Raw genomic sequence first — 26,408 nt, forward strand, 5'->3', positions numbered from 1 at the left:
ACACGGAAAGGGGGAAAACAAAAACCCGCGAGACCACGCTTATTCTCTGGGGGACAGTTTAAATAGCCTGTGGGAGTGGTCTTGACCTTCTCTGGGGTGGGGATGACCATTTGGCAGGATTTCTCAGAGGTGGAGTCTGGACTGTGTCAACTCCCAGGACAGGGGGCTTGAAATGGAACTTTCCACCCAACATTCCAAAATGGATACCAGGAGCTGGGGTGAAGCCCCAACCAAACATTCCAGACTCTTTGGATAAGGATGTCAGGGGCTGAGGTGATGCTTCCAATCAGAGAGCAATAGAGGGAGATAACTGATATGGAACCCTGGACTTCACCCCCACCACACACACAAGACAAAAGATTCTATTACATTGACATGCTAATTCACACAACCAAACAGATTGATATTAATCAGTTTTAATTCACATCTTACAAGAGAAAACAAGCAAAACAGATGAAGTAACAGCCTGGAGAAAAACACAAACTAATAGAGGCAGACAGAGCTCAGGAAGCCATCTGATTAGAGGGAGGCAGCATCCTACGAGAGTGGTCCCGGACCCAGCGGTGCTTCAGGATCTGGTCCAGGTTCAGTCGTTCTGAGGGATGGTACCTAAGAAGCTTGGAGATCAAGTCCTGTGCCCCCACAGGTACTGACTGAGGAAACCTCAAATCCACCTAATGAAGTCAGGGAAGAAGAAAGACAACCTAGTTTATCTCTTTAGCTAATTTCCTCTGGGTTCTGTCGGTCTCTTCAGGCACCCTTCTGGCTAGAGCAGACAATCTCCTGTAAGCTCTCCAACCCTCAGCTAGCAGTGTCTGGCTCCTGATGTGTGGGACTCCGCACATGTGGCCATCTCACCTTGAGGATGCGTTTGTATGTCTCGTTGTGAGTGCTGCTCTCGAAGGGAGGATTTCCCACCAGCAGCTCATAGCAGAGCACCCCAATACACCACAGATCCACCTTCTCATCATACGTTCTTCCCTCAATCATTTCCGGGGGCAGGTAGTCCAGAGTCCCACACATTGTCTTTCTCCTAGAGCAGGACACAGAAGGGAGTGCTGAGCATGGGCAGAGTTGAGGGAAATCTTCCCTGTTGAGCACACATGTGGACACACAGAGAATTCTTGAAGATTCAGGGAAGGTATAGGAGGCTCACATATCTAATCCTGGTGTTTCAGAATTGGGAGGTAGGAAAGAATACTGTACGTTTGAGGCTAGAATGAGCTAGAGCCAGGCAGGACTACAACATGAGAAACTGTCAATCATTCAGAGAAGGCTGGGCTGGAGAGATGACTCAGCAGTTAAGAGCACTGGCTGCTCTTTTAAAGGACCCTAGATGGACTTCCCAGCACCCATGTGGTAGCCCATAACCATCTACAACTCCAGTTCCAGGGGATTTGACGTCCTCTTTGGCCTTCATGGGCACTGGGCACCAGGTACATGTGTGTATAAAACACACACGCAGGTAAAACACCCATACACATAAGATTAAGAATTCAAACAAAACCAGGGCTGGAGAGACGGTTCAGCGGTTAAGAGCACTGACTGCTCTTCCAGAGGTCCTGAGTTCAATTCCCAGCAACCACAGGGTGGCTCACAACCACCTATAATGAGATCTGGTGCCCTCTTCTGGCCTACAGGCAGGATACTGTATAAATAAATAAATCTTAAAAAAAAAATTCAAAACCAAAACCCAAAAACTCAAGAGAAGACAAGTACTGTAAAGGAAAATGCATTAATCCCATGCTTTAAAATTATTCAGTCAGGTGTAGTAAATGACACCTGAGACGGGAGGATTGCTCTAAGTGTGAGGCCAACCTGATCTATAGAGTGAGGAGGAAAAAGATTTGGAACATAATGATGATATATCATGAGGATCCAAGCAAATGTAGCTATCAATACAGAAAAATCATTCCTGGAACGCTAATTTACATGGAATCTTTTGGCAAAGGCACACACTAATAAAGACCAGAACCGCACACGCACGCACACACGCACACACACGCGCACACACACACACAGACACTCAGAGGACACTCATTGTCTTTATTGCTCTCCACTTTATTCCTTTAAGGCAAGGTCTCTCTCTGAACCTTAACCAGTCATTTCTTTCTGCCAGGCAGGTTGGCCAGCAAGCTTCCAGGAGCTGCCTATTTCCACCCCTCAACTCTGTGCTTACAAAGGAAATGCTCTTGCCCACTGACCCATCACTCCACCCAACTCTTTCACTCTGCAAACGCATTTTAGATGTATGCATTTGGAAAAACAGGTGCACAAATACAAGCTCCAGTTTGTATCTGGCTCTTAACATGTGAGATGATTTCACCTAGGAAATTCCTCAATGGTAGGAGGGTCCCACCCTCATCACACCTGACCTACCTGAGAGAGGGGGTATGCACAGACCAACCAAAGTCTGCGATCTTCACCTCACCCCTGAGCCCCAGCAGGAGATTCTCTGGCTTGATGTCCCTATGAATCACCTTCTTCTTATGACAGTAGGTCAGGGCATCTGCCAACTCCTCTATTATCTGTGTGAACAAAAGCAATCTGGTAGGGGAAAGACTTGCACGGCCTCCCTGCGAGGTAGAACAGGCATCATGAATTTTAAGACTGCAAAGCAATCTCCTTTCCTGACCAAAAATTCCAGTACTTCTCTATGTGTACACACACGCATATGTGGAGCCCTGATTAATAATCCCAGTACTTCTCTATGTGTACACACATGCATATGTGGAGCCTAGAGCACAGTCTTCAGCCTGGCTCCTTTCTGTCCATCCACCTTGTCTGTTGTCTCGCTGTACAGGCAGCCCAGATTAGCCTTAAACTCAAGAGCTCTGCAGGCCTCTGCTTCCTGAGTTTGGGATTAAAGGTTATAGCACCATGGTTATAGTTCTGAATGGACACTAAAATGGGCAGGTCCTCCCCATGGACTTGGCACACTTAAGTGGTCAGATACAGAACCTTTGCTGAGCCAATCAGATAATCCCTCAAAGACTCCATCTCAAGGAACATTCATTTTGATGTCCAGTTGGCCCAACTACTGCTGCTGGGATAATGGCTGCTATGGCTTCCCTTTCAGCGCCCTATAAAATCCTAGGTAACTTTTTTTGGGGGGGGGGTTTCACTATGTAACCCCACTGGCCTGGAATTTGACATGAACCAGGCTAGCCTTGAACTCCTGATCCTTCTGCCTCAGCCTTCTAAGTGCTGGAATTATAGGCCTGCAAAACCACCCTTCCAATATATGCTTATGGTTTCATTTTCTGTATCACAGAGTTGGACCTTTTATATACTGTTCTCATGTTTATTATTATATTTCTGTTTTGTGCATGCACAGGTCCCAGGACTACCTTCTGGATTTGTTCTCTCCTTCTACCATGTGGGTCCCAGGAGGCCAAACTTATGTGCTCAGCCTAGGCAGTAAGCATCTTTACCCACTGAGCCAGCTTTCCAGTCCAAGTTATATCAGATGCTTGATATAAAGACTCCAGGTATGGTGCAGTAGCCAGCATTCAGGCATCAGAGGCAACCGGATCTCTGTTTGAGACCAGTCCGTACTGCATAGAGTCTACCAAGTCATGGCTACTGTCTTAGTTAGAATTACTATTGCTGTGACAAAACACCATGACCAAAGAAAGAGCAAGCTGGGGAGGAAGGGAGTTATTAGGCTTACACTTCAGCATTGCTGTTCATCACCTTAGGAAATAAGGACAGGCCTGGAAGATGGAGCTGATGCAGAGGCCATGGAGGGGAGCTGCTTACTGGCCTGCTTCCCAGTCCACCTTCATAAAGAACCCAGGACCAGCAGCCCAGGGATGGCACCACCCACATTGTGCTGGGATCTCCCCCACTGAGCACTAAATGGGAAAATGCCTTACAGCTGATCTCACTGAAGCATTTCCTGGCTGAGCTCCTTCCTCTGATGACTCCAGCTTGTGTCAAGTTGGCACACAAAACCACCCAACTCAGCTACATAGCTGAGACTCTGTTTTCAAGAAAAAAAAATTTCCCAAACTATGAACACTAATATTCTAGAACTACATTGGGAATCAAACCCAGGGCTGAGCTGGGCAGTGGTGGTGTACACCTTTAATCCCAGCACTCGGGAGGCAGAGGCAGACAGATCTCTGAGTCCAAGGCCAACCTGGTCTACAAGAGCTGGTTCCAGGACAGGCTCCAAAGCTAACAGAGAAACCCTCTCTCAAAAAACCAAAATACAAACAAACAAACCAAAACCCACCGAACCCAGGGCTGTACACACACTAGACAAGAAAGTGGACGACCAAGTTACATCTCAGCACCCCAGAAAAAAATCCTAATAAAAACAGTCTAAAGCTGGGTGCCATGGCGCATGCCTGTCATCCTAGTACTCAGAACGCTTCAAGTTCAAGGCCAGCTTGGGCTATATAGAAGTTGCAAGTCATTCTTGGCTATCTAGAAAGATCCTACCTCAGGAAAAAAATATATCACCCTGAGTCAGGTATAATGGCCTATGTCTATAATACCAACACATGTGGGGCTCCCAAGAGACTCACAAATTTCAGATCAGCCTGGAGATTCTGGTGAAGTCTGAGCTAGCCTGGGCTACCTAGCAATGTTTCCAACTCAGAAAGAAAGTGGGGGGATGAAGGCCAGCAAGTTACCTCAGTGGGTAGGGAAGCTTTGCTGTGCAAGCCTGGTGACCTGAGCTTCCTATAAGCTGGTGACCTGGTGGCCCTGTAACCCATGTAAAGGTGGAGATAGAAAGTGGACTCCTCCCTCCATGACTTCCATATGAGCACTGTGGCATGTATGTCCCCCCCCCCATGTCACACACAAATACACATAATAATAAATTAAGCCGGGTGGTGGTAGAACATGCCTTTAATCCCTGCACTTGGTAGGCAGAGGCAGGAGGATCTATGTGGGTTCAAGGCCAGCCTGGTCCATAGAGCAAATTCTAGGACAGGCTCCAAAGCTACACAGAGAAACCCTGTCTCAAAAAAACAAAAAAGGGGGCTGGAGAGATGGCTCCGTGGTTAAGAACACTGGGTGCTCTTCAAGAGGGCCCAGGTTCAAGTCCCAGTACCTACATGGCAGTTCACAACTGTCTGTAACTCCAGTTCTAGGAAATCGCATGGCCTCTTCTCACCTCCAGCACCAGACACACGTGTGGTACAAAGACATACATGTAGTCAAACACTCACACATTAAATAAAAGAAAAATAAAAAAATAATAATAATAAATTAAGAAAAAGTGGGAAGGGGATATTGGCAGCCACAAACAGTAATTCATCACATGCTCAACCCTTAGAGCCCCAGAGCTCTCCTCACCGTGGCTGTACGCTGCTCATCTAACACACGGTTTCTCTGAAGCTCCTTATAGAGTTCGCCCCGTGGAGCATATTCCAGAATTAAGTACACCCGGCGAGCATCATGGAAGTAGTTGTACAGGCGTAGGATATTTGGGTGTCTGAAGGAGGAATGAGGGAAGAGTCGGGGCAGGCCTGAAGGCACAGCAAGTAAAGGCACTTGGTGCCAAGCCTGCCAGTATGGTGGAAGGTGAGAACCAACTCCTGCACGTTGTTCTCCACACTGCGACACACACGGCCCACGTGCTGCTCCATCCCCTAGTAAACTAAAACAACAACTACTTCTGTTGGGGAATGGTGGCAAACGTCTCTAATCACAGCACTCAGGAGGCAGAGGCAGGCGGATCTCCGCGAGTTCAAGGCCAGCCTGGTCTACAGAGCGAGTTCCAAGACAGCCAGGGTAACACAGAGAAACCTTTCTCAAAAATCAAGACAAAACAAACAAAAATTCAACTACGTATGTCTATTGTGTAGCCCTGGTTGTCCTGGAACTCACTATGTAGACCAGGCTGGCCTCAAGCTCAGTGATCTGTCACCTGAGGAGCAATACTGGAGGTTTGACATCTGACCTTCACAAATGTACACACACAAGACTGGTGTGTCCGATACTGGGAGAGAATGTTACATGGTCTAAACTTCAAGGTGAAAACAGAGAGTTTCTTTAGGACTCGTGGGGAAGGCCACGTTCAGAGATCAGGTCAGCAAGAGGAAAGCAGAAGCCTGCAACCCCCAGCTGGACATCCCACACAGACCATGCTTACTGTAGGTGCGCCTGGATCTCCACCTCCCGTCGAAGCTGGTGCTCCAATCCCTCCTTCTCTATCTGGGACTTGAAGAGGACCTTCAGGGCCACAATGAAATGGTTTTCCTTGAGTCGAGCCAGGTACACATTTCCAAATTTCCCCTTGCCCAGAGGACGCCCTATTTCAAAGTCATCGATGGTGAAAGGCCTCCTAAAGAGAAGAGATAAACACATTCAGAGATTAGCGGGTTAGGGAACCCCCCAAATACTCCCCCCCCCCACCCCGCCGTTCACTCTGACCACAGCCCCAGCACAGGGTGTTCAATGGAGGAAATAGCGTTTTGGACTCATTAGCCAGTGCTCCACTTGCCCAGCTTCTTCACCCGAGTCCCATCTTCTTCCTCCTTCTAGAAACCATGGCAAGACACTCACCTGGTTGAGGTGCTGGGTTCCATTTGGCCAGTCGCTAAAGGTAAGAGGGAGGAAAAAACGGATGTGGCGATGCTTAACTGCAATCCCATCTGTGGGACGTGGAGGCAGGAGGATCACAAGTTCAGTCATTCTCCACTACATATCTACTATGAGGCCCACTTAGACTACAAGAAACGCTGTTAGAGATTGGAGAAGGGAGAGGTTAAGAGTATTAGAGAAGTGGGGGGAGAGTGAGGGAAGTTGGAGAGGACGAGGAAGGGAAAGAGGAAAAGGGAGAGAAAGGAAAAAGTGAAGGGCTGTAGGAGAAGGGCGGGGAGGGAGAAATGGGAGAAAGAACCGAGGAGGGGCCGGAAAGGGAAGACTGAAGTCTTCAGGGCCCAAGTCACCCACCCTGACGGGGGACCTCAGCCTTTCTGCTCCTCCTCTCGCTAAGTATCCTGTTTCTGTTTAAGACAAGGTTTTATACTAGCCCAAAGGGGCCTCTATCTGCCTCGGCCTCCCCCGTGTCGGGATGACACCCTGGGCTTTGGCCCCGGTTCCCATTCCTCTTACTTGTGGGCGAAGCTGCGCCCGAGGGCGGCCAGCGTCTTCCCTGAACTCTGGAGAAGAGGTGACGGCAAGCTGAAGTCCCGCCAGCTGCTTGGGTCCGGGGGCCCCAGGAAAGGGGTGGGCGGGTAACGCTCCGGCGGCGGCCTCTCTGACGGTCCAGAAGGCCCCAGCCCGCTAAAACAACCGAGCTGCGCACTTACACGCAAACCAGGACGAGCGGAGCTCAAGCCATTCGGAGAAAGCGCCTGGCCCCGGACTCGCCGACTCCGGTGGCTTCCCATTGGTTGAGCTTTCCGACGTCAACGGCGTACCCAATAGGGTAGCGTGAGAAGCAAGTTTCCGCCACGAGGGCGCTCGGCCGATAGGATGGTGGGGGCGGGACCAGACAGCCTCTGGAAACCTAGTCTCTGGGAAGGGGCGTTAGCGAGATTTCAAAGGTCAGCACGAAGAGCTGTGCGTGTCAGTGCGCGTACAAATGAATGTCAATCAACTTCAGGGGCCTCGCTGTAAGAAATATGTGTCATTTCTATCAAGTACTATAAAACTTGTGTTTATTAGGATAGGGAATTAAAATATTAAAAAAAAAAAATCCCGTCCATGCAGCACTGGGCAGGCAGACAGTTCGAAACCAGCCTGGTCTACAGAGCAAGTTCCAGGACAGCGAAGGCTACACAGAGAAACCCTGTCTTGGAGAACAAAACAAACAAAAATCCTGTCCATCCTGTAAGACTTTTGTACACGTGTGTTCTGGTTTTAGTTTTTTGTTTTGTTCCCCTTCCCTGTCCCCCGACAGGATCTCATTATGTAGCTCTGGATCTCCTGATACTATTAGACCAGGCTGGCCTGGAATTCACACGCAGATCCGTCTGCTTCTGCCTCCGAAGCGCTGGGATCAAATGCCTGTGCTCCGCCCAGGGCCCCGTCAAGTGTTCTAACCCTCCCTACCCAGTAAAACTTTCGTTTACACAAAGGCTCACTGCTTTCTTTTAGGAATTCGATGTCCTGGAGCAGTAACCCTTTCCCTTTCCTCTATTTCTTCTTTTCAGACTAGCCAATTTAAGTAAGATTGCAAAATCCAACCCAGTCAATTATCAAGAGTGTCAAGCCCAAAGGTGGTGGTGCCTGCCTTTAATCCCAGCACTTGGGAGGCAGAGGTGAGTGGATCTCTGAGTTCGAGACCAGCCTGGTCTACAGAGCAAGTTCCAGGACAGCCCGGGCTATGTAAAGAGACTCTGTCTCAAAAAATAAATAAATAAATAAATAAAAATTTAAAAAAAAAAGCAAGCGGATTTCTGATAGGCAGTGATAACTGCTGTGAAGAACAGAGGAGACAACGTCTCCAGAAAGAACTTATAACTGCTTGTTTTAAAGGAAGGGGGAAGGGCTCCGGCTCTTGTGTGGTGCTGGGAATTGAACACAGGCTTGTGTTACACTCTACAGATGAGAAACCCCTGGCTCTTCATTTATTTTTAAAAATTATTTTCATTAGTTTTATGAATATGTATTTTTTTTCCTGCATGTATGTCTACGTACCACATGACTACCCAGTGCCCTTGGGGACCAAAAGAGAGCATTGAATCCCATAGGACTGGAGTTACAGATGTTGTGAGCTCCACATGGGTGCTGGGACTCGAACCTGGATCCTCTGGAAGGGCAGCCGTGTGTGTGTGTGTGTGTGTGTGTGTGTGTGTGTGTGTGTGTGTGTGTTGCAGAACTGGGTGAACCAAGGCCTCATTCATGCTAGTCAAACATTCTCACATCCCCAGTCCCTGTCCTCTTAACTTTAAGACAGATTGTCTTCCTTTTCCTTTGTCCTTAGACAGATTACCCATGCCAGTTACTTCTGAGGCAGACTAGAAGGATAAAAAAATATTACCCAGGCCTCCTTTGTGGTGCAGATTTGCAATTCCACCTACTGGGGAAGCTGAGGCAGGAAGATAAAAAGGTCAAGCGAGAGAACTCGGCTGATAAGTGTGCTTGCTGTCTGGTCACCTGATTTAGATCACAGGAACACACTTGTGAAAGGGGATAACCAGCTCCAGAAATGTCTTCTGACCTCCAGACATTGGCATGTGTACCCACATGCACGCTGAAAAATGATTTGCTTTGATTGTGTTGGGACATTTTGCCTGAATGTGTTGTGCACCATATGTATGCCTAGTGCCTGAAGAGGCCAGAACAGGCTATCAGATGCCCTGGCACGGCTGTGACATACAGTTGTGAGCAGCCATTAGTGCTGAGAATCACATCAGGAGCCTCTGGAAGAGGGGACAGCACTCTTAACTACTCAGTCATTTCTTCAGTCCAACGAGAAAGCAAGAAAGTTCAAGTCTAGCCTGGTAACTTAGTGAGACCCTGACTCAAAACAGTAAAAAGGCCTGGGGCATAGTGCAGTGGTGCACTGCTTGCCTAGCGTGCAAGAAGCTGGGTTCAGGACCGGCGAGATGACTCAGTGGGTAAAGATGCTTGCTGCCGCTGCTGAGCATCTATGCTCAGAACTTCAGGATCCACGTGAAGGGAAGTCCTTTGCTGCTACAGGTGCCATGCGCACACACACATAAACAAATGTAATTTAAAACATGTTTTTAAAGAACCTGGGCTCAATACCAGTATGAAAAGAAATCTTAAAAGACAAGGCTAGGGAGGAGGCTCAGAGATGAAGGGCTCTGGCTGCTTTCAGAGAACTGGGTTTGACTCCCATCAGACATGAGGTGGCTCACAGCTGTCTCTAGCTCCAGTCTCAGGGAGTCTGATACCCTTTTAAGGCGTCTCTGGGCCAGGAACGCATGTGGTGCACAGATACACATATAGGCAAGACATCCATACACACATAAATACAATAAAAAAAAGACAGAGTAAGGGAGAGTGGGAAGGGAATTAAGAGAACAAAAAGGGAGAAAACATCAAAAACTAAGGGGGCACAGAAAGAGAGAGAAGCCATCACTCCAGGGTCTCTTTGTATTCCTGACTGGCTGAGTCAACTGATAAAAGTCTAAGTTGCTGTAAAGGGTTGGTAAGCTAGCTCAGAGGGTAAAGGCACACTCATTACCAAACCTGACAACCTTGATGTAGGTGTTGTTTTCATTGGTTAATTAATAAAGAAGCTGCTTGGCCTGATAGGTCAGAACATAGGTGGGTGGAGTAGACAGAACAGAATGCTGGGAAGAAGGCAATGAGGCAGTCGCCATGACTCTCCTCTCCGAGACAGATGTAGGTTAGGACCTTTCCCGGTAAACCACCACCTCGTGGTGCTACACAGATTACTAAATATGGGTAAAAACCAGATGTGAGAATTAGCCAATAAGAGGCTGAAAATAATGGGCCAGGCAGTGTTTAAAAGAATACAATTTATGTGTTGTTATTTCGGGTGTAAAGCTAGCCGTGCGGGAGCCAGGCGGGAACGCAGCCCACCGTTCCTTTCACACAACCTGAGTTTGATCCTTGGGGAACACAGTGGAAAGAGACCAGACTCCTGAGAATGGTCCTCCGCCTTCCACAGGAACACTGAGGCGTGTCCTCCTCCCAGACAATCAAGTATAATAAAGAATTGCTGTGACATTGCCTGTATACAAAGATTAACCATGGCTTTAAGAGAGTTATCTGAAGAGCAAAATGTATATAACTCTCCATTTTTAATTTTTATTGCTTAGGGTTTTATTTATTTTTTTCTTTAGCTTTTTTTTGAAACAGGATCTCACTCTGTAGCCCAGGTTGGTCTGGAATTCACTATGTAGCCCTGGATAACCTGAAACTAGGTAGTATAAATTGGCCTCAAACATTACACAATCCTCCTGCTTCAGCCTCATGATTGCTAGGGTTGAAGGCACACTACATTTGGTGCCTTCTTCTTCCTCGTCTTTTTCTCTGGAGAGAGGGTCTCATTATGTACCCCAGCTGGCCTGGAACTCATAGGTTCACCTGCCTGTTTCCTGAGTGCTGGGATTAAAGATGCGCATGGCTAGTGCCCACAGGGATTAGTTGCAAACGGAGTTAGGGATGGCTGTTAGCCATCATACAGATTCTGGGAACCAGACGCAAGTGCTCTGCAAGCACAACAGCGCTCTTAACACGGAGCCAGCTCAGCTATAGGGCTATGTAGACAGACCTTGTGGAGGAAAAATCAGAAAAAAAGAAGAAAACATTAGAACTACAGAGCCACACTAGGGAGAGCTATTATCCTCTGCTTTATTTGGCTTGGAAAATACTCCTTATTCAAAATGCACGGTGGTGGCACACACCTGTAATCCCAGCATTCTGCAAGCAGTGGTAGGCAGATCTCTGAGTTTCAGACTACTGGTCAATGAAGTGATGTTCCACAACAGCCAGGGCTACACTGAGAAACCCTGTCTTAAAAACAAAACAAAAAAAAAATAAAATAAAAAAATAAAAAAAAAACTTTTTAAAAAAATTCAAAATTGTGCACATATGATGCTGAATGTGTATGGGTGGGGGATGTGAGTCAAACAATCCCAAGCTGACTCCAAAACTAGTACTCTAAGGTTTTCCTTTATTAAAGGGGAAAGCTCAAGGAACAGGAATGGGGGTCCAACTTCAAGGTGTGGAGCACGGGAAGAAGAGAGTGAGCTGGGCAGGACAGCAGCTTTTTGGGTCCCAAAAGTCATGTCCCAACCTGGTCCAGCCTTTTAAAGGCCATTGGTTGAAGGAGGTTTCCCATCACCTCCCCTTTTTGTCTAAATAACAGAGTTCCAAACCCAATACAAAACTATATACACTAAGAACAGATATCAAGTATAAAATTAGAATTACAACCAGTATAAACAATATTAAGCAAGGAGCATATGCTAACTGTTTTAATAATCATTCTATCCTAAAGAGTCTAAATGTTGTATTAGAAATGGCTTGGCTATATCATAGGAGGAAGGTAACTATGACTATCTCATCTTCAGCACCATCGAAGGTGAGAGAAGGGAGATAATATTACTTGAGTAGGCAGGAAATGCAATGAAGCAACTTCCAAAATGTGCATTAGATGACAAAGACAACTGGTTACCTGGGGAATCACCCAAAGTCATTTTGCAATGTGAAAGCAACCAACTTTGGCTAAGGCCTAGAGTAACTAACTGATAGACCATTTTCAGAGGCAGGAAAATTTTCAGAACTCTCTTACCCTGTGTCTTGGCAAGGTTTGCCAGTCTTTTTTCTTGTATCCTGCTTGTCCTGTCCAGATACCCTGCACTTTGTCAGTGGTCAAGGCATGAGCAGTTCCTTGCCCAAAGGCCTTTGGTTGGCACCCACTGCAAGCCTCCTGGGGTTCTTGGTGGTGACTTTTTCTGGAATGAGGACACTTTTGCCAAGAAGAAAACAAGCTCCAAGTGGAGCGTCTTTGGTGTTCAACATTCTCTCAGAAATAGATTGGTGCCTCCAGGAGCAATCGTGTCTCACATCAACAGGACCCTAAATTATTTAAATGTCATATTCTAAAGCTCTTTGAAGTGGTTGAAGATTACCTATCTATGCAGAATACAATCTCTATGTAGTTGAAGAACCTAATTAGTCTGACTATAAGTATGATAAACATGAATGACTATTGACCCATAATACTTAATACCTGTATAAAAAGACTAAGTCAGAATATTAAACAGTCTTTAAACAACTGTGCAGCAAATGAGGACAATGACCTCAAAATGTAAACAATGTATTAAGTATCTTGATCAGAGGTAGAAATATATAATGCAATATGATAAATATTCCTAAAATTGTATCAATATACAAAATATCTTAAGCAGAGGTAGAAACATGCATGCATACAATCTGACAAAATAACTTTGCATAGGTGTGCAAATATTGTAAACAGAAATAGGCGCACAAATATAATTTGAACTTGTATCAATATACAAGAACCTATAAATCTATATCAATGTAAATTGTCTATAAATAATAGTTTACAAGTATTCACTCTATTACTCAGTATTATTAGTATAAGTTCATACTAATCTACCTATTATCCCATCCAATTTTCCCTCTTTTTTTTTTCAAGGAGATCTCTGTGCTAACATAATTTCCACTCCAACCCCCAACCCTATAACAATCCTATAACAATCGTTATAACCCTACGAATAACAATCAACCCCTAAATGATGTCCCTAGCCCCGAGGACAAGCTTTGTTGGGAGAGGGGACGTTATCTTCTAGAATTGCTCTGAACCACTGAGCTATCTCACAAAAGTACCCCACCTCCACTGCATTTTGTTTTACCATGAGAAATGTCTGAGTCAGCTGAAAACACAGGCTTTATGATTTGTATCCCACACACCAAAAAAAAAAAAAAAAAGGCAAAAATTTCAGCTGTGTGCTATGGAGATCACTGTATTTATATGGTTAGGGGTAGAGAGATGGCTCAGCAGTTAAGCTTACACACACATGCACAAACACATACAGTGAGATACATCTTGGTAAAGGAAAAAAAGAAAAAACTATTGGAATTTTCAAAAGTACAGATATACTTAGGAAAGTTATGGATCCTTATTCCCTTAAATAGAAAATATTTTCATGACTCAAATGCTCCCTCATAAAAGCTACAGATCAAGAATAAAGAAATTATCGTAGGACACAAAAATATACACACATTTACAGGCTTGTTCTCAGCTAACTCCTGTAGTAACTGAACAGCAACAAACGAATACATAAGACACAAAAAGGGCAGAAGGCCTTGCACCTCTGAAACACCCACCTAACTCCAAATAAGCTAAGGAATCAATAGTGAAGTGTCATAGATTTGGCAGGGAGGTCTGAAGAGACCTGTTTTTATTTTTGTTTACATCTGTTCCTTTGTAAAAACAATTCCTGAAATAACATTGCAGTGTAAACGAGGAGAGAGATGCAGCTGAAGCTTTTCCTTTGCGAAAACAAAACAAAATTCCAAAGCCCCAAACCATGAGTCTCTTTCCTGGGTGAACTTTCAGGTGGAAAATATGGCTATAAATTGGGTCTGCTGCTGCTGTGTAGTAAGAGAAAGCAGCGGGCTGTGTCCCGACCCCCGGCTAGCTTATATCCTGAAATAACAACACACAAACTGTATTCATTTAAACACTGCCTGGCCCATTAGTTCTAACCTCTTATTGGCTAACTCTTACGTATTTGTTTAACCCATCTTCATTAATGTGTATCGCCACTTGACTGTGGCTTACCGGCATGGGTCTAACCAGCGTCCATCTCAGAGAGAAGAGCCATGGCATCTGCCACACTGATGTTGGTCTTCAGATGATGGAGAAGATTCTGCAACAGGAGCTTTTTACTCTCTCTCTCTTTATAATCAAGACACTTGTGGAGTTTCTCTTTGGTATAAATAATCAGATGCTGAGGAACTTGTTTCCTGTGACAAAAGATTTTCCCCAGAGGTTACATTCAAGAAGTCTTTGCCTAGAAGGAGTTCCTGGAGGGTAACTGAGGTGTGCGTGGTTGTGAGAGGCCCCTCATGCGACACACCAGCAGGGTTTCTCTCACTGTGCATTTTTTGATGCTGAGTGAGGGATGAGCTGCGGCTAAAGGCCTTCCCACAGTCCCTGCACTTAAATGGCTTCTCCCCAGTGTGGATGATGGCATGGCGAATGAGGTTTGTGCTCCAGTAGAAGGATTTCCCACACTCAATACATTCAAAAGGCTTTTCCCCACTATGAATGCGCTTGTGTCTCGTAAGACCAGACATGAGGGCAAAGGCCTTCCCGCACTCTGTACACTCATAGGGCCTCTCCCCAGTGTGGATGCTGAAGTGGCGAATGAGGTCTTTCCGATTGCTAAAGGCTTTCCCACATTCTTTGCACTCAAAGGGCTTCTCTCCAGTGTGGGCTCTTTTATGCAAGATGAAGGCAGAGCAGTGGGTGAAGGCTTTCCCACACTCGCCACACACGTACGGCTTCTCCCCAGTGTGAATACGCTGGTGCCTATTGAGGTACGACCTGTGGTTGAAGGCCTTGCCACACTTGAGGCACTCAAAGGGCTTCTCCCCGGTGTGGATCACATAGTGGTGGATCAGGGCTGCACTCTCCAGGAAGACTTTCCCACACTCACTGCACTCGTATGGCTTCTTCCCAGTGTGCGTCTGCTGGTGCCACATGAGGTAGGACCTGTGCTTAAAGACCTGTCCACACTCAAAGCACTCGGACGGGTCCTCTCCACCATGAGTGACACAGTGCCTAAGGAAACCTCTCCTGTGTCGAAAGACTTGTCCACATTCTGTACAAGCGAAAGATTTCTCTCCAGTGTGTCTCCTGCTGTGCAAGACAAAATTAGAGCGGTGTGTGAAAGCCTTCCCACACTCACTGCACGTATACGGCTTCTCTCCACTGTGGATCCGCTGGTGCTGGGAAAGGTAGGACTTGCGGTTGAAGGCCTTCCCACATTCCAGACACTCATAGGGCCTCTCCCCAGTGTGGATCATCTGGTGCTGAAGGAGATGGGTGCTCTTTATGAAGGTCTTCCCACATTCTATACACTCATAGGGCTTTACTCCAGAGTGGATTTTTTCATGTGAAGCAAGAAGGTTTTTCTTACTAAATGCCTTCCCACAGTCTCTGCATTTGAAGATCGTTTCCTCTTCCTCCTGTATGTGCATTGGATGCAGTTCCTCAGCTGTCCCTATATCATCTAGTATAGGACTCATTTTCCCAGAAAGCTTCTTCTCCTGGGCCTCTGTCTCTTGTATGAAGAGCCTTTCCTGAACTTCCGATGCATCATCGTGGCCTTTGGTTGGCACCCACTGCAAGCCTCCTGGGGTTCTTAGTGGTGACTGTTCCTGGAATGAGGTTGCCTCAGACAGCTGTGGCTTATAGGTGGTAGGTCCTATGGCCTTGGTTTTTCTACTGTCGCCTAAAACAAATTCAACACACAACAGGGATTGTGAGAAATAACATAGAAAAAAACCAAAACCATGCTATTGAAAACACATGACCACACACGCCCAAGAAGATAAAAATAGTGCCTCTCTGGCTGCTATATGATCTCCAAAGCCTAGGTTAGCAGTGTTTTTCCTGGTCCTTGGATTCCAATACTGTGAAAGACTGGGTCAGGGCTAGGGGAGGGCCTTTCACAGAGTCGTTCTCAAAATTACAGGCCGCATGTGGCTTGTCAGAGTGAGACTAACTCCTCTAGGTGACACACCTAACACTGTCCCCAAGGAAGACACTTAATATGTGATGAGAAAGAAAGCACCCGGTGGAGCCTCAGCTTTTGTTCAACACCATAGGAAGTAACCTTCAATTCCCACAGGTGTCCAGAATTCCTTTTGAAATTCATTATGGATTTCTATCATTAAAACCAATAAGTGGGTTTTGGTTTTTCTGGTTATTGTTGTCATTTGTTTGTCCGTCTTTTTGTCTTTTGTTTTTCTTTCCAAATAAGTACTTCATTTCTGGCCCACAAGCAATTTACACAGAAGAGATAACTCAGGGGAAAACATAGCTATACAAGAAAAGAAATTAACTGGGCTGTGGTGGCACACACCTTTAATCCCAGCACTTGGGAGGCAGAGGCAGGCAGATCTCTGTGAGTTCGAGGCAAGCCTGGTCTACAGAGCTAGATCCAGGACAGCTAGACAGAGAAACCTTGTCTCATTGGGGGGGGGGGTGATAAGGGGGAAAGAAAAGCAGATTATATGATTAAAAGGTTTGGCTTGGATAGTCAGACATGGTGGTGGATGCTGTTAACCCTAGCACTCGGGAGGTACAAGCTGGCGAATTTCTGGGAGTTTGAAACCATTTTGTTCTACAGAGTGAGTTCCAGGACAGCCAAAGATACATAATAGAGAAACCCTGTTTCAAATATAAATAAACAAAAAGCCAAGAAGGTTTCATTTGGACTAGAGATATGGTTCAGAGAGTAAAATATTGCTGGTTGGTCAATCCAGATAGAAAACAATCTTTGGTAAAGGATTTCTTTGGTAAAGAAAACCAACTCCACAAAGTTGTTTTCCAGCCTTCACACATGTGCTACCCACTTCTAATAATAAATTTACATACACACACATACACACACACACACACACACACACACACACACACGCGCGCGCGCGCACAGCAGATTATTCAGGGCAAGGGATTGCCTTTTAGTGTTGGAAGGCCTCTCACGAACAGAAGATTGGAAAGGGCAGTAGGTAAAATAGAGTTGTGGATGGAAATTGGGAGAATAGGAAAGGACACCTTTGCCCTCAGTGTCTGGGAGGAAGTGAGAGGAACAGTTATTAGATAGGACTAATGTGAGATACAGGCCATGCAGACCCATCTTCCACACAGGCAACACAGGTGCATTAGAACTTTCAAAGCATTCAGTGAACAATAAGCAATAAAGACTTAGATGCATCCCCTCTGGCTCAGACATTGATGCTAATACACCAACACATCAGGTTATATTTTCTCCAGTGGAACCCAATGGTCAACGAGTGCTACCAATTTCCAGGGACAGACTGGGTGCAGGTTACTAAAGGTGTTGATAAAGAAAGAACACATAGCTCAGTAACACATCCCAGCCCCATCGACCCCAAGTAAACCAAATGCCTAGTTCTTTGGATAAGAACTGGGGGACTGGAGAGATGGCTCAGCGGTTATAAACACTGAGTGCTCTTCCAGGGAAACTGGGTTCAATTCCCAGCACCCACATGGCAGCTCACAACTGTCTGTAACTCCAGGATCCAACACCCTTACACAGACATGTAACCCTTACACAGTGCATGTTGAGCCACTGACTCTGGAGTTTGACATGGAAGTTAATGTTAACTTAGCCACACTTACTGTGGTGGTTAAAATGCAGTGTACCCCACAGGCTTTGAACATGTGGTCTCCAGTTGGTGGCACTGTTTAGGGAGGCCCAGAGGTGTGGCACTGCTGGAAGAAGCACATCTTTAGGGGCAGGCTTTGAGGTTTCAAGTGCCTCATGCCATTCCCAATGTGTTCTCTGCTTCCTTCTCTAGGTGCCAACTCTGCTGCTTGTCAGCTTACTTCCCTGCCTGATGGACTCTTATCCCTCATGAAGCATAAGCCGAACAAACACTTCCTTCTGTAGTTGCTTGGTCATGCTGTTTTATCACAGCGATAGGAAAGTAATGAATGCACTTCAAACCACAAGTGACTGATCAGCTTCACCAGAGTCACAGAGCTCGTGACAAGGAAGCCAGGGTAGTTCAAGCACGCAGAGGGGTCCCAAGAGAGTAGCTTAGGAACCTGTCTCCCTTCCAGGAGCAGGGACAAATGGGTCAAGGCTGGGGAATCAGAAGAGCCAGATCTCAGGGTTCTACTGCTCTAGATCCTGAAGTGATCCACTAAGAAGTGTCCCAGCAGGCTGGAGATGGCTCAGTAGTTAAGAACACTAGGTCTTTCAAAGGATCTGAGTTCAGTTCCCAGTACTCGCACCAGGCTTCTCATGGCAGCCTGTAACTTCAGCCGCAGGGGATCTGGTGCTCTCTTCTCGCCTCTGACAACCCTACATACCTGTGTATGCACTCACAGACACAGAAATAAAAACAACTTTTCCAGGAGACCCCTGTCCAGATCTTCAGGCCCTTTTTCCTGGACTCTTCCCAGGAGACCCCTGTCTGACCTCCAGGCCCTTCCTCCTGGACTCTTACCTGAGCAGGTGCTTTGGGAGAGGGACGTTGTCACTGCCCATGGTTCCTGCCCTTGCTCCAGCAGCTTCAGTGTGGGAACAGAATACCCTTCAGGGAGAACAAGAAAGCACACAGAGATATTGGTGAAACAAGATAAAGACCCGCCATCTCACAGGATTTGACGAAACAAGAAAAAGACCCTCCATCTCACAGGATTTGGTCCGGACCTTGGAATGAAGCTACTCCCATCCACACAAAAAAAAAGTGAAACATAACTCAGAAGCTAAAAGTTTGCTATTCCATACTAAACAGTTCATCAAAAACCAATACTTGGCTGGCACAATCACTCAGTCAAGTCAGTAAAGGCACTGCTGCCAAAACTGAGTACAGAATGGGGAAAGATCTTCACTAACCCCACATCAGACAGAGGTCTGATCTCCAAAATATACAAAGAACTGAAGAAATTGGACACCAAAAGATCACATAATCCAATAATAATAATAAAAAATGGAGTACAGACCTAAACAGAGAACTCTCAACAGAGGAATCTAAAATGGCTGAAAGACACTTAAGGAAATGTTCAACGTCCTTAGTCATCAGAGAAATGCAAATCAAAACAACTCTGCGATTCCATCTTACACCTGTAAGAATGGTCAAGATCAAAAACACTGATAACAATTTAGGCTAGAGAGGTTGTGAGGAAAAGGGAACACTTCTGCATTGCTGGTGAGAATGCAAGCTGGTACAGGCCCTTTGGATGTCAGTGTGGTGATTACTCAGAAAATTAGGAAACAACCTTCCTCAAGACCCAGTAATACCACTTTTGGGTATATATCCAAAGGATGCTCAATCGTGCCACAAGGACATGTGCTCAACTATGTTCATAGCAGCATTGTTTGTCATAGCCAGAACCTGGAAACAACCTAAATGCCCCTCAATCGAAGAATGGATAAGAAAAATGTGGTACATTTACACAATGGAGTACTACACAGCAAAAAACAAAAACAAAAAACAAAAACAAAAAAAACCAAAAAAACAAAAAAACAACAGCTTGAATTTTGCAGGAAAATGAATAGAGGTAGAAAACATTATTTTGAATGAGGTAACCCAGACCCAGAAAGACAATTATCACATGTATTCACTCATAGGTAGTTTTTAAACATAAAGCAAAGAAAGCCAGCCTACAAACCACAATCCCAGAGAATTTAGACAACAATGAGGACACTAAGTCCTCTATACTAAGTAGAGATCTAATCTACATGGGAAGTAGAAAGGATAAAGAAAGACAAGATCTCCCGAGTAAATTGGGAGCATGGGGACCTTGGGGAAGGGTTGAAGTGGGGAGGGGAGAGGCAGAGAAAAATGTAGAGCTCAATAAATATCAATACAAAAAAAAAGAAAGAAAAAAGAAAAACCAAAACCAAACAAACAAAAAAACTGAGGCAGAACCTGAGTTTAATTCCTGGGACTCACATGGTGGGAGGAAGAGAACCAACTCCCACGACTTGTTCTCTGACCTTCACACACTGTAGCATGCCTGCATACATGTGTGCATACAAACATTTTAAAATGTAATGTATTTTCTTCATTTCTTTCTTTTTGGGGGAGTGGGTGTTGACACAAGGTTTCTCTGTGTAATAGTCTGGCTATTCTGGGACTCATTTTGTAGACCAGGCTGGCTTTGAACTCACAGAGATCCACCTGCCTCTGCCACCAGAGTGTTGGGATTAAAGGTGTGCACCAGTACCGCCCAGCTGTTTTGTTTTGAAAAACAGAGTCTCACTACAGAGCTCTGGATGTCCTGGAACTCACTATGGAGAACAGTCTAGGCTCAAAAGCAGAGATCCGCCTGCCTTTGTTTCCAAATGCTATGATTAAAGGTGTGTAACTATCATGCTGGCCTGAAATTAATTCTTTTCTTTTAAAGAAACTAATAGCCAGGTGGTGGTGGTGCATGATTTTAACCCCAGCACTAGGGAGGCAGTAGCAGCTGGATCTCTGAGTTCCAGGCCAGACAGAACTACACAGAGAAACCCTGTTATGAAAAACAAAAATGGAAAAAAAAAACATACAGTATGCCATACTTTATAAGATGACACTTATCAGATCCCAGCACTTGAGGAGCTGAGAAAGAATAACAGCCGCTTAGAGGCCAGCCTGGGCCACACAGTGAGTTTCAGGGCAGCCTGTCTACTAAGAAAATTGGCCTCAAAAACCAGAACAAACAAACAAAACAAAAAAAGTAAATTATTTGTATTGGCCTTTTGGGCTGTAACAAAGAGGATAATACAATGAACAATACAGTAAGACAAGAGGCTTAAGTCACTCTTGAAGGCAGTCTTCTCAGTAGCCAGACTGGCTTGCTCCCGTGGCAGAGCACAAGCTGGGACAGATGGACGGAGGAGGTAGGTATGACACAGCGGGATAGGAACGGTCACAGCAGTGGAGGGAGGAATACACTAACCACTACTGTGATGGTTAGCTTTGGCAACTCAACACTACCTATTACCTGGGATATTAACTTCCAATTACCTGGGAAGAGAATCTCAGTGAGGGATTACCTACACTGGGTTGGCCTATGGGCATGTTTGCCAGAGGACAGTCTTGATTAAGGTAACTGATATGGAAAGACTTAGCTCAGTGTGTGTGTGTGTGTGTGTGTGTGTGTTGGGGGGGAATCATTCTCTACCCCTGAATGGTAATTAGTCATCTCCATTCTTAAAGTTCCCCTATCTCCATAACCTCCTATGGAAGAACAATTCTGCCCTGCCCTCACAAAAGCCTGGGAGAAGCCAGGCCTTGGTGGCGCACGCCTGCCTTTAATCCCAGCACTCCGGAGGCAGAGCCAGGTGGATCTCTGAGTTTGAGGCCAGCCTGGTCTACAGAGTGAGTTCCAGGGTAGCCAGGGGGTACACAGAGAAACACTTTCTCTAAAAATAAAATAAAATAAAAGGTTTTTGTGTCTACTGGGAATGGCATGCCACGACGTATGCATGAATAGAGACAAGAAGACCACTTGTGGGCTGTCTACTGTGTGGGATCTGGGAATCAAACTTAGGTCATCAGGCTTGGTGGCAAGAACCTTTACCACCGAGCCACACAACAGGTCAGAATATTTACTAGTCGGGAATGATCTTGTGAGAAGATGCTGACTGCGCTGAGAAATGGCAGCCACGTGAGATGCTGCACTATAATGAGAGCACGCCCCAAACACAGGAAAATGTCAAGCACGATCTTGATGGTAAGCAGGGAGCTCAGGGAGACTGCAGCAGGGTGAGTCTCAGGTTGAAGTGAACATGGGAAACGAGACCAGAGGGTCTTCTTATTTATTTATCCATCCATTTATTTTTAAAGATTGATTGCATTATTTATGGATGCATCAGTTACTTCTCTTTTGCTGTGATAAAATACCATAACCAAAGCCATTTATAGAAGAAAGAGTTCATTTGGGTTTCAGAAGGATAAGGGTTCACAGCAGTAGGGAGACACGGCAGCAGGCAGGCATGGTAACAGGGGCAGGAAGCTGAAATATTCTATCACTAACCACAAGGGAAGCAGAGTGAACTGAAGGATGGCGAGGCCTCAAACTCTCAACACCTACCCTCAGTGATATATTTCCTTCAGCAAGGCTGCACATCCCAAACCTCTCCAAACAGCATCACCAACCAAGGATCAATTGTTCAAATGCCTGAGTCAATGGGGACATTTCTCATTTAAACCACAGTGCATCTGTGTGTGTCTGTGTGTGCATGTCTGTTTGTGTGTGTGTGCGCGCGCACACGCGCGCGCGTGCATGCACACACACAACTGTCCATGAATTCCAAAAGGATTCCCTCCAAGTTTGAGGTCATAGTGTGATTTCAGGGCAGCCAGGTCTGCAGAGTGAGAAGATCCTACTTTTAAAAAGGTGGGGCAGGGTAGAGTGGGGGCTTACAAGATGGCTAAGTTGCTAGCCACCAAGCCCAACAACCTGAGTTGGTCATGGTCGAAAGAGAGCACTAGTTTCTGCAAGTTGCCCTTTGGTCCACACACAACATGTGTATACTGGTATAGGAGGATCGTTTTTCTATACGTTACTTTCATTGGTCAAGAGAATCTTCTTTCTATGTGTTACTTTCATTGGTCAAATAAAGAAACTGCCTTGGCTTTTTGATAGGGCAGAATTTAGACAGGTGGAATAGACCAAACAGAATGCTGGGAGAAAGGAAGCAGAGTCAGGCAGACACCATGGCTCTCCTCTCCAAGACCGACACTGGTTAGACTCATGCCGGTAAGCCACAGTCAAGTGGCAATATCCATTAATGGAGATGGGTTAAACTAATATGTGAGAGTTAGCCAATAAGAGGTTAGAACTAATGGGCCAAGCAGTGTTTAAATGAATACAGTTTCCTTGTAATTATTTCGGGTAAAGCTAGCCAGGAGCCAGGCGATAGGAAACGGCCCGCTGCTCCTTTTACTGCAGTATACCACACACTACATGTATACAAAATAAATAAATTATTTCTTAAAGTAAAGTAGAAAACCTTACCCAGAGCTACCAGGAACCCAGAGATTTCCAGCATCACCTCTTGGTACAGAGTCTTCTGAGCAGGGTCCAGCTGTCCCCACTCCTCCTGGGTGAAAGCCACAGCCACATCTTCAAAGGTCAGAGACACCTTGCCAAGTCAAACAGAGGCTTCAGTGTTAGCCTTGAGGTTCCCTGAGAGGAACTAGACTCTGCCTCACTGAAACAGATTAAGAGCGATAAAGGTCCAAACCACACAGGTCACCTTCCCATCTACAGACACTTAGATGGGAAGTGGGTTTCAAGGTTAGGAAGATAACGCTTGGAGAACACAGAGGTGTAAGGAGAGAAGCGTCCTGGGTTAAGAGTCATCGGAGGCTGATAGCTCACACCTCTAACCCCAAAACTTTAAGGCTGAAGGCAAGAAGATCGCTACTATTTCAAAACTAGCCTGGGCTACACAGCAAACTTAAGCCAGCCTGTGCTACATGAGACTCTATCTCAAAAACAAAAGAGAAACCAAAGAACTGGGCTAGTAAGATGCTCAGTGAGTTAGGGCACTTGTTGCTAAGTTTGCCCACCGAGTTTGACACCTGGAACTCATGGTAGAGAGAACTGATGCCCTAAAGTTGTCCTCTGACCTCCACACTCAAGCTGTTACATACAGGCACACACACACACACACACACACACACACCATAAATGAAGTAAAAAAAACAAAAACACATACGATAAAAAACAATAAATAAATACAGGTGAAAACATTACTGCCTCAGTCAGGCAGTGGTGGCGCACGCCTGGCGCCAACACTCGGGAGGCAGAGGCAGGCGGATCTCTTTGAGTTTGAGGCCAGCCTGGGTTACAGAGCTGGTTCCAGGACAGACTCCAAAGCTACAGAGAAACTCTGTCTCGGGAAATAAAAAAGATTACTGCCTCAGAAAGACAGACAACAAAAACATGTAGACTACGAAATGCAGACAAGGAGTCTAGGAAATGAGAAGAATGAAGACATGAAGGGGACGCGGTACAGGCACGAGTAGAGCCTCTCCGTGATGCTCATAGCAACCACTTTCGACGCTGCCAGGATGGCTCATTGAATCCAATACGGTTTCACAATTCCTCTAGGCTGTCCTCTGATCTCCTTACACATGCACGCATACACACTAAATAACTGTACAAACAAAACGTTTCTATCCGACAACAGGAATTTTTTTAATTTACATATTTTTATGTGCACAGATGTTTTTACCCACATTGATGTCTGTCTGTCTTTATGAGAATACCAGATCCTCCTGAACTAGAGTTGCAGACAGCTGTGAGCTACTATGTGGGTACTAAGAATTGAACCCAGGTCCTCTAGAAGAGCTGCCAGTGCTCTTATCCACTGAGCCATCTCTCTAGCCCTGACAACAGGAATTTTTAAAAGAGAAAGTCTCCAGTGCCCACTATAAAAATGCTCTTAATTTCCCACAGCCTCTGCGGTCACCATCGTTAGATCTTCACATTGCAGTGAGTACAGGAAGCTAAAGGACTTTGGCCAGCTCACCAGGGGCCACACATCGGAGACCACAGGCAAGGATGGCAAGGTTGTTGTAACAATAATTCTGGCACTCCATTAATAGCAAGGAGAATCCAAAGCAACAAGCTTATTCAAAAACAAGATGAAGAGCTGGAGAGCTGCTGAGTTTGGTTCCCACGGCACTATCTCCAGCTATTCTGGCCTTCGAGGGCACAGTACTCAACTGCACATACCTTTATGCTAACACACGCTATCATTTAAGGAAGATTTTTTTAAAATTCGGGAGTTTGTGGAGTGTTTCCACTCTTTTCTTTTTTTTTCTTCTTTTGCTGATAAACCCATTTAATCACCTCTGAAAAACACCCTCTGACATGACTAGATAAAGCAAGGTTTATAGCTGGCTTCATAACAAATGTACTTTAGTTGGTTGTGGCAGTTCACACCCGTAATCCCAGCTTTAGGGGCGCTGATAAGGAATTTCAAATCTGAAGCCAGCCTGGGTTACACAGTAAGACCTTGTCTAAATCAAGAACAACAAGAAAGGTACTAGCAGCTACTTGAGACAACGTCCCGACCAGCTTCCCACGTGGTCTAGACCTTTCTTAGGCCGCCTAGATTCCCAGGGGAATTTCACAATGAGACGTCTACCTTTTTCCTTACAGGATTCTGACAGCCCTGCCCCTGATGTTAGGACACTTCAAAAACCGGGAACACGATGGTCAAGGATAAATAATGCCAGGTATGTCTCCCTACCTAGAATGCCCTAGCCTTCAGGGACTTTTTTAAACCAGTATTGCTGCGCAGACACCTGGTCAGCCTTGGTGGATCCTTACAGCACAGTAGGAAGTATAAGTATGACCTGACCCTGTAGAGGAAGCATCATTTATTCTTGCAACGGCTTACCTACCAATGACAATGTAAAAAACATGGTTCCTCACCTCAAAGGTGGGAAGAGTTTATTCTGAAGCTATCCATGGTCCAGGAACTCAGATTTAGGCTAACCCAAATGCCATGTTCCAAAAGATTTTGTTTTTTCCTTTTTTTTCTGTTTTCTTCTTTCTTTCTTTCTCTTTTTTGTTTTGTTTTTTCAAGGCAGGGGTTTCTCTGTGTAGCTTTGGAGCCTGTCCCAGAACTAGCTCTTGTAGACCAGGATGGCCTCGAACTCACAGAGATCCACCTGCCTCTGCCTCCCGAGTGCTGGGATTAAAGGCGTGTGCCAAAACCACCCGGCAAAATGTCATTTTACTGATTTGTTGTTGTTGTTGTTCCAAAAGTTTTAAGATACAAAACAAAGGACATAAATAACATAAATAAAGATAACTTTTCAAAAACACTCACTTCAGGCAGGTAGGTTAGAGTCCAGTAGAGAAACCTGTTCTATAGGTGGCTAAAGATAGCCCAAGATAATTAGTAAACAGGCTCTTGACCCGCAACATTCCAATCCCTCCACAGTCACTGGCATTCTAGCTCAGCTTCCTTTTGGAAATTCCAGTCCAAACCGAGCTTCTGTCGGAAGCCTCTGTGGCCCCAAAAGAATGACAACGGTAGAGTTCCACCCAGGGGGCTCTCTCGGTTCCCTGATCAGTGATTTAAAGCTCACAGTCCACTAACCTGCGGGTGGTCCTTCCAGGCCGCCATAGTTAGACTGTTTTGGGGGGAGTGGGGGAAATCAAGCGCCTTGCAGGCCTCGGCTGAAGCTCCCAAAGCGCATCCGGCCTTAGCCGGGTGACCATGGAAACCGGCTGTACTCGGGACCTC

The 26,408-nt window shown here is 45.6% G+C and overlaps 2 protein-coding genes across 9 annotated transcripts; both read right to left on the reverse strand.

Annotated features, from left to right (window-relative positions):
• Positions 1-400: 400 nt before the first annotated feature.
• Positions 401-7,362, reverse strand: Aurkc (aurora kinase C). 2 transcript variants are annotated; one of them, XM_087909227.1, is made up of 7 exons: positions 7,078-7,362; positions 6,526-6,559; positions 6,113-6,304; positions 5,314-5,452; positions 2,380-2,576; positions 859-1,033; positions 401-674 (listed from the first exon to the last, which is right to left on the reverse strand). In XM_087909227.1, exons 2-7 carry the CDS (start codon positions 6,546-6,548, stop codon positions 504-506), a joined length of 897 nt encoding a protein of 298 aa, XP_087765353.1. In that variant the 5' UTR covers positions 6,549-6,559; positions 7,078-7,362; the 3' UTR covers positions 401-503. The 2 variants fall into 2 exon arrangements, with proteins under 2 accessions (XP_087765353.1, XP_048282958.1); XM_048427001.3 differs by having other exon boundaries at positions 2,380-2,528; positions 7,078-7,351.
• A 6,022-nt stretch (positions 7,363-13,384) lies between these two features.
• Positions 13,385-26,399, reverse strand: LOC125395548 (uncharacterized). 7 transcript variants are annotated; one of them, XM_048426992.3, is made up of 4 exons: positions 26,262-26,399; positions 23,156-23,351; positions 18,649-18,735; positions 13,385-15,899 (listed from the first exon to the last, which is right to left on the reverse strand). In XM_048426992.3, the coding sequence occupies exons 2-4, from the start codon at positions 23,187-23,189 to the stop codon at positions 14,347-14,349; spliced, it is 1,674 nt and encodes a 557-aa protein (XP_048282949.3). In that variant the 5' UTR covers positions 23,190-23,351; positions 26,262-26,399; the 3' UTR covers positions 13,385-14,346. The 7 variants fall into 7 exon arrangements, with proteins under 7 accessions (XP_048282949.3, XP_048282943.3, XP_048282944.3 ...); XM_048426986.3 differs by having other exon boundaries at positions 23,156-23,282; positions 26,262-26,394; XM_048426987.3 differs by lacking the exon at positions 26,262-26,399 and adding an exon at positions 25,989-26,124 and having other exon boundaries at positions 23,156-23,282.
• Between the last annotated feature and the right edge of the window lie 9 nt (positions 26,400-26,408).

This window comes from Myodes glareolus, chromosome 1 (assembly GCF_982192425.1).
Source record: "Myodes glareolus chromosome 1, mMyoGla1.1, whole genome shotgun sequence".
Lineage (NCBI taxonomy): Eukaryota > Metazoa > Chordata > Mammalia > Rodentia > Cricetidae > Myodes > Myodes glareolus.